At 55.4% G+C, this 8019-nt stretch overlaps 1 protein-coding gene across 3 annotated transcripts in view; it reads left to right on the top strand.

Moving 5' to 3' along the window:
* Nucleotides 1-7478, top strand: part of DHX16 (DEAH-box helicase 16) — a 10455-nt gene extending 2977 nt beyond the window's left edge. The window contains exons 6-19 of one of the 3 annotated variants that reach the window (XM_025217020.1): nt 283-393; nt 1077-1192; nt 2916-3126; nt 3461-3559; nt 3651-3803; nt 4606-4746; nt 4851-5013; nt 5119-5237; nt 5668-5735; nt 5947-6109; nt 6350-6511; nt 6580-6753; nt 7071-7178; nt 7341-7478. In XM_025217020.1, the coding sequence (XP_025072805.1) occupies nt 283-393; nt 1077-1192; nt 2916-3126; nt 3461-3559; nt 3651-3803; nt 4606-4746; nt 4851-5013; nt 5119-5237; nt 5668-5735; nt 5947-6109; nt 6350-6511; nt 6580-6753; nt 7071-7082 (1692 nt within the window). In that variant the 3' untranslated portion in view covers nt 7083-7178; nt 7341-7478. Of the gene's footprint in view, nt 1-282; nt 394-1076; nt 1193-2915; nt 3127-3460; nt 3560-3650; nt 3804-4605; nt 4747-4850; nt 5014-5118; nt 5238-5667; nt 5736-5946; nt 6110-6349; nt 6512-6579; nt 6754-7070; nt 7216-7340 lie in introns of all 3 variants that reach the window. The other 2 variants (XM_025217022.1, XM_025217021.1) reach the window with 2 other exon arrangements.
* Nucleotides 7479-8019: the final 541 nt, after the last annotated feature.

Below are 8019 nucleotides of genomic sequence, written 5' to 3'. Positions count from 1 at the left end.
CGAGGCCTGTCTCTGTGTTGGTTGCTGAGTGACAGCATGGTGCTAGGGTGCTGCGGGGTGGGGGCAGGAACGGGAACGACACTCTGTAGGACTCACAGTCCGTGCTGGCTGCAGTGCCCCAGCATCTTGCCTGCTCTTGTGCTGCTGAGAGCTGGTTATTGTTTACACGCCCCTTGAGGAGAGCTGCCATCCAGCTGCGTGAGCATGCCAGAGGCAGCTGCGGGGCAGCATGGGCTAGGGCAGCCTCCCATGGCTGTGTTCCAACGCTGTCTCCCTTGGCAGGGCTACACCAGGGAAGGCATGAAGATCGGCTGCACCCAGCCCAGACGCGTTGCAGCCATGAGCGTGGCTGCCAGGGTCTCTCAGGAAATGGGAGTTAAGCTTGGAAATGAGGTATGGGGGTGTGCAGTGCTAGGAAGCAGCTGGTGCCACCCTAGAGGGCACAGGGCCCCGCATCCCACTTCCTGCTCCCCTGAGCCAGGCATTCATCTCCAGTCTGGAGCCATGTTTGAATTGACTGCCCTCAGAAGTCACAGAGTCATAAAAAACTAGGGTTGGAAGGGACACCAGGAGGTCATCTAATCCATCCTCCTGCTTAAAGTAGGGCCATCCTCAACAGACTCCCCAGTGGAGAGGACCTCTGCAAGGAAGATGAGCAGCATGATGCAGCTCTGTGGCACCAGTCCTCCCCATGCAGGATCAGACCTCTTTGTGGCCCGGATATGGCCCACAAGTCATAGCTTGCCAACCTTTGGCTGAGAGGAAACCATCAAGTCGGCTTCCTGATCTCAGCCTGCAGGGGCCCTGTAGGGCAAATACACTCCTCCTTCTAGATCTGAGGGTGCATCGTCTCGTGTGTCCCCACAGGTCCCCTCCATGGGTTGAGGCAGGGCGGTGGGGATTTCTTCTTGAGGGGTGACCCCAGGCAAAGAAAGCTCGCTGCAGAACAGTGCCCTACTGTAGGGGGTGCAGGTTTGCAGTGTCAAGCAACCTTGTTGGCAGACAGGTCCCTGCCTGCTGTGTTATGGGCAGGCGGCTTCCTGCTGACAGAGACTAAGCTACCTTTGCTCTGGCAGGTAGGCTACAGCATCCGCTTTGAGGACTGTACCTCAGAGCGCACAGTGCTCAAGTACATGACAGACGGGATGCTGCTGCGGGAGTTCCTCACGGAGCCTGACCTAAACAGCTACAGGTGAGAGTGCCCCGTGGAGCAGGTCAGGTCAGGGGATTGGGGGTGGGGTTTAGTAAGGTGGGTCCTCCTCTCACAGTGTTGACTCCAGAGCGTCAGTGCAGTGCTCAGGGGCACCCAAGAAGCAAAGAGGCACCTACATCTCCTCTTCAGGATTGAGCCGGGTAAATGTATGGAAGGGGGATGCTGTGATAGTGCAGGAAAGTTTGGCTCAAGCAGTGTGAGGGAGTTGTGTAATTGTGGCCCCAGGTTGGGGTATAGATGTGTATCCAGATAATCTCAGGGCTTTGCTGGGTACCTGTTGGAGTTTTTCCTTCCTTTGTAAATGGTGCTGGCCTCTCGGCGGGAGTGGCCTCCCTCTGAAAGAAATGGACATAAATCACCACTAAGGGTTTTTGATGGAAAGATGCTGATTTTCCTACCAGGAGTAGAAACCCAGAGGTTCCAAGTTACAGGGTCTTGCCTTGTGCTTAGGTTATATTCATTTGGGGTCAGGAAGGAACTTTTCCTCTAGGTCAGCACTGTCAAATGTACAGTCTGCGGGTCCTTGGTGCTGGTCCTGGTCCAGGACCTGCACTGCACACACCACCTGCATGCACTGCATCAGCTGGATCAGGTGCCATTTGCAGCGGTCACCAGCCAGGGGGCTGCTGCAGGCAGTATGGATCATGGAACAGGACACACACAGACAGACAGACAGACACACTCTCCAGCCCCATGCTGAATGCAGCACTGCATGCGGCACAGGTCCTGGAACAGCTGGAATGAGTGCTGCGGAGTGGGGGCGGCAGGGCCCATGGGCTGATCTAGCTCACAGACCAGCTCCCTGCCACTCGTCTAACCCATGAGGTCAGAGGTGTGAAATCCCTACCATAGGTTAGTTGGCAGGGTTTTGCCTTCCTCTGTAGTGTGGAACATAGTCTTTTTCCTAGGATCTTCTTAGGCAGGGGTTGGTAACCTGCAGCCCATGGCCTGGATCTGGTCCACAGAGAGATTGGATGCAGCTGGTGGGGGAGAACGAAAGCATGATACACGTAGGGCACCGCCTCCACCTTGCACCATGCAAGGTGGAGGTGTTCCTCTGCTGCATGCTACCGATCCCCTCCACAGGGCTGAAGGTTCCTGCTGCTGTCGCATCCCTGGTTACTCTTGCATTGAGGGTCGCTCTCACCCTGGTACTCCAACCTCCGTTTAGCCTCATGCTTGAATTCAGCATTCCCCATCACTGTTGGTGATGGTAATCTGCAGGGGAGGCGGGGAGGGTAAGCAGAGGCTGAAGTATGGGAGGGGGCCACAAGACAGCCCTAGGCACAGAGCAGGGCAAGCTGGGGCGCAGCATAAGGGATGGGCATCACACAACGGGCCAGGTAATAAGCTGCTCTTACAGGCTGTTGTCACTAGTTTTAAGCAGCCATTAACTACTTTCCTGTCATTGTAGTGGCAGGACATTAGCATTGCCCTTTCCTCCCGTTTCTGCCTCTGGCACAAGGCTGCGGGCTTACTTTGGTGTTCTGGGCATAGTGCGACAGTTGAGTGAGGGCTCGCAGTGGTGACTCAGGGCAAGCTGTAAGGCTGCCTATGGGCATGGCCTGGATTCAGTGACCCAGGAGGCCCCTTTCAGCTCCGTACTGGCCTAAGGCCTCAAGAGGTTGCTGGGGGGCTGGGGCAAATTTGATTTGGGCCAGTGCATCGCCCTCCCTGACTCCCCCCTCCACACCGCCTGCAGCGTGATCATCATTGACGAGGCTCACGAGCGCACCCTCCACACTGACATCCTCTTCGGTCTCATCAAGGACATTGCCCGGTTCCGCCCAACGCTCAAGGTGCTGATTGCCAGTGCCACACTGGACACCGAGCGCTTCTCTACTTTCTTTGATGATGCCCCCATTTTCCGCATTCCTGGCCGCCGCTTCCCCGTCGACATCTACTACACCAAGGTTGGAGTGGGAGGCAGTGCAAGCTGCTTTTGTGGGAAGCAGGAAGGAGAGTTGGGCCTGGAAGGGTTGTGATCACAAGGGATGGGGTGCATGTGACCTGAAGGGTGCACTGGAAAGTAGGGAGGGAATCCCTGCATTGGAGAAGGGACTGTATGGGGCAGGATGGACTGGGGGGCTAGGCAGGGCCCCAGGGAAGTTTGGCATGGGCTGTTTCCCCAGGAGGGTCCCTGGTAGTATTGTGATTAGGGGCTTGTGCTGTAGGTGGGAGGGGAGGAAGGGCTGCATCATTGGGCAGACAGAGGTGGCCTAGGAGTTGACCTCTGCCTCCCTTCAGGCCCCGGAAGCTGACTATCTGGAAGCCTGCGTGGTGTCAGTGCTGCAGATCCATGTCACCCAGCCCCCTGGTGACATCCTTGTTTTCCTCACTGGCCAGGTAAGCAGCTTCCCCAAACTCGGGCTCGACACCCATCCCAGCACTCAGCCCCCCAGCCACTCCACCTCCTCATGTTGGTCTTGCCTTGCAGGAGGAAATCGAGGCCTGCTGTGAGATGCTGCAAGAGCGCTGCCGCCGCCTGGGCTCCAAGATCTCTGAGCTGCTGGTGCTGCCCATCTATGCCAACCTGCCCAGTGACATGCAGGCCAAGATCTTCGAGCCCACCCCACCTGGTGCCAGGAAGGTGAGTGGGGGCAGGGGGCCTGTACCTTCACTGGGCAGAGGCATGAGGGACAAGTCAAAGGAGTCCTGGTTCAGAGTGTTTGGAATAAAAGGGAAGGGCTTGGAGTTTTGGGGGGTGGATTTGCAGAAGGTGGCTTCTTGTGGGGCAGAGGTGCTGAACCCCAGCCCACAGGCCAAATCCAGCCTGTAAAGCCATGTCATCCAACCCACGGGAGGCACCTCATGGGTCTGAAAATTTAGCACTGGGGAAGTAGTGGCAGTGCTCCTTGCTGCTCCCCTGCTGCCAAGTATCTGGTCCCATGGGGAGCCCTGCATGCTAGATTGGGTGCTCAGGGCCCCATCCGGGCATGTGGGACCTAGTCAAAGCAGCGCGGGGTGGGTTCTAGGTGCCATGCCACAGACTGATCCCACACTACTCATCTGATCCATGGGGCCAAGAAGTTGCATGCCACTGATGTAGGGGAATTGATTACACCCTGAAGCCACGCCCCTGGACCTCTACCATGTTTTGGAGCAGGGTTTTACTGCTCCTTGGGGGTTGTGGGTAGGGACAAGGTGGGTAGTGTTAAAGCAGAACCTAAATGTAGGTGGGGCTGAGGAAGGTGGAGGAGCTTAGATACGTCATTAGCTTACCCCACCTTTCTTGAGCCCTGCTGCACTTGCCTATCCTAGTCACTAGGTATCTGAGCTCCTAGGCCCAGTCTGGAGGGCTGAGGGGAAGGCAGGTGGGGGTGGAGGAGCTCTCAGCAAAGCAGGGCAGACCCCTCTCACCACTCTTAGTAAGTATCGCCCACCCCTTGCAGGTCGTTGTGGCAACCAACATCGCAGAGACCTCACTGACTATTGATGGCATCATCTACGTGCTTGACCCAGGGTTCTGCAAGCAGAAGAGCTACAATGCCCGTACAGGGATGGAGTCCCTGATAGTCACTCCTTGCTCCCGGGTAAGGGAGGCCCCTACGCGCTCCTTTGGGGCACTGGGCTGGGGCCTGGCTGAGCCCTAGGGTTGCGGGACTTCTGCTGAGCTTCTCCTTCTCCTTCTCCCAAGGCCTCTGCCAACCAGCGGGCAGGGCGGGCTGGGCGTGTGGCTGCTGGAAAGTGCTTCCGTCTCTACACAGCCTGGGCCTACAAGAATGAGATGGAGGAGACCACAGTGCCAGAGATCCAGAGGACCAACCTGGGCAATGTGGTGCTCCTGCTTAAGAGCCTGGGTGAGGTGGGGTCTTGGTTGGCAGAAGTGAGGCAGATTCAGGAGACACCTTAGCCTGGATCTCCTCCCACCTCCACCCCAGTCTAACTCCTCACTCCCATCTCAGGCATCAATGACCTGATCCACTTTGACTTCATGGACCCACCACCTCATGAGACGCTCGTGCTGGCCCTGGAGCAGCTCTATGCCCTGGGAGCACTGAACCACCTGGGAGAGCTCACCAAGGTAAGGCCAGCCCAGCATTTGTGTGCTGTGCCCCTGGCTGGCCCAGGAGGCGGCGAGTCAGAGGCGCAGACACCATCAGACATACACGCAGCATGGTGCAGCCAGGGGCTTCCCTTTTCTGCCATCCCCAGGGTCCAGGGGGGAGGAGTTGAGCATTTCACCAGGGAAAAAATGTGTTCCCCTTCCCTGCCTGGGATGATGACACTAAATAAGGACTGGGGGGAGGGCTGTACCTGCCTATGGAGCATATAGCACTACTGGAATCTAAAAGGAGGGAACAGGCACCAGCATAGAGGGGCCATTATGATCTGGGTTTGCATAAAGGGATGCTGAGCTAGATAGACAGTTTGCCTGATCCAGAAGTGTCAGGGATACAAACCTCCCCTTCCCCATGGCATTTGGGGCCTAACTGTTGTGTATATCTGCCCAGATGGGTCGGAAGATGGCGGAGCTGCCAGTGGATCCCATGCTGTCCAAGATGATCCTGGCTTCAGAGCAGTGAGTTCCCATTGCCTCTTGTCCCCCCTGCTCCTTTTGCTGTAGCTCAGTGATGACCCACTATGCTAACCTAGAATGAGAGTCCCTTTTCCCCTCTGATCTTTTCATACCACATCTTTTAGCCCTCATGCTGCTGGGCTCTTCATAGCCAGGCTACCTGCCCCCAGGACCATGGCTGTACCTCTCATGACATCTTTCCTGGGCTCTTCAGGTACAAATGCACAGAGCAAATCCTCTCCATCGCTGCCATGCTGTCTGTCAACAATGCTATCTTCTACCGGCCAAAGGACAAAGTGGTTCATGCTGACAATGCTCGCATGAACTTCTTTCTGCCTGGTGGGGACCACCTTGTCCTGCTCAATGTCTACACCCAGGTGAGGAGGCACCAGCTCCAATCTGGCCCTATTCGGGGGAGGAGTAGGGGAGGCAAGGCCTTTCTCCATTGGGGCTTACCATTTTGGATCTGGACCAGTCAGGGAAGCTGGATGGCTCAGAGGGTGGGGAGCAGATGATACCACCTCGGCAAATATTCCGACTTACTGCACTGTAGAACCAACACCTGTAGGACTGAGCATGCCATTGTGACTCTTACCCTCTCCCTGTCCTGCCTGCAGTGGGTGGAGAGTGGCTACTCAATGCAATGGTGCTACGAGAACTTTATCCAGTTTCGCTCCATGAAGCGGGCTCGGGATGTGCGGGAACAGCTGGAGGGACTGATGGAGCGGATTGAGGTTGACATCACTTCCAGTGAGGGAGACTACGTTCCCATCCGCAAGGTAAACCTTGCCCTACACCCTGTGCACACTCTGTCTGTTTGTGACCCTGACCGCTCTCCCTCTGACAGGCCATTACAGCTGGCTTCTTCTACCACACGGCCCGGCTGACCCGCACCGGCTACAAGACAGTGAAACATCAGCAAACAGTGTTCATCCACCCCAACAGCTGCCTCTTTGAGGAGCAGCCCCGCTGGCTCATCTACCACGAGCTAGTCTTCACCACCAAGGAGTTCATGAGACAGGTATAAAAGGCTAGCCACGGTATGGAATGCCATGCCATCCACATGGCTTTTGGGGGAGCATGCTGGCTTATAGCAGAGGTACCCAACCCCCGGGCTGCAGCTCGGTATCAGGCTGCAAACGGTTGGCTGCTGGACTGGAAGTCTGCAAGTGACCAATGTGCTGCGGACCAGCAGCCAACTCTGTATAAAAAAAAAAAAAAAGTATAAAAAAGGGTTGGCTGCCAGTCTGCAGTTTTCCAGTCCATGGTCTAAAAAAGGTTGGGAACCACTGGTCTCTAGCAAGGTGGTCCTATATGCCTTCTTGTTTCTCCCTGTAGCTTTGGGCCTAGTGTAAGGCTTGACTGTGGACAAGATAAGCAGTAGCTGAGAACTGGCCTCTGGGGTACATGTCTGTTGCTTGTAAAGTCCTCCAACCCCTTCCAGGGGTAAGATCCATGGGGAAGAAGGTGACATCTGCTGGGGGTATGGGGCCCTTCTATCACTAGATTCACTTTAAAGGTGATACACAGGCACTAGGCCTTTCCCTGGGTAAGTCCCATCCTGGTACAGGGGCCCTGTGCCTACAACCCACCTCATCTCTTCTACAGGTCATAGAAGTTGACAGCACATGGCTTCTGGAAGTAGCCCCTCATTACTACAAGGCCAGAGAGCTGGAGGATGCATCCACCAAGAAAATGCCCAAGAAAGTTGGCAAGACCCGGGAGGAGTTGGGCTAGAGCCCACCTATATAGCTGAGAACTGTAGGATCATCCCTTTTAACAAACTTCTGTACAGTTGTATAGTGCCAAGGAACAGAAATAAAGCTATTTTTAAATAAAAGTGGAAGGGTGATGAGCATGGGGCTAATAGACTCCACCTTGCTCCAGCGCTGATTCCCAGGGCCAGTAGTATTTCCTTGCTTCAATGTTGCTCCACCCCACACAAGCACTAATTGTTCCTCTTACCACACTAGCGAGACGTACTGGCTTATCCCTATACTACAACTTGTTTCAGACTGCCTTACAACATCTAGAGGTGTTCAGTTCCCAGGGGTTCTAGCTATTCCCCTTCAGTTATTTTTCTTAAGGGGAAAGCATGGTTCTGTAACCCAACCCCCTTAGTCTCAAAGTCTTGCAAGATAAGTAAGGGGCCATCTACTTCCTTTCCCCACCCACCCATGCCCCCATCCTCTCATGGCAAAAGCTCCTGTTTCTGCCACATCACCCCTCCCAGCTCTCCTACTCAAATCACCCTAGAAAGGTGCTCTCACTGCAAGCCTGATTCTAG

The sequence above is a fragment of the Alligator sinensis genome, unplaced genomic scaffold (genome assembly GCF_000455745.1).
Source record: "Alligator sinensis unplaced genomic scaffold, ASM45574v1 scaffold1208_1, whole genome shotgun sequence".
In the NCBI taxonomy this organism is placed as follows: domain Eukaryota; kingdom Metazoa; phylum Chordata; order Crocodylia; family Alligatoridae; genus Alligator; species Alligator sinensis.
This window is presented reverse-complemented; position numbering and strand designations above follow the sequence as displayed.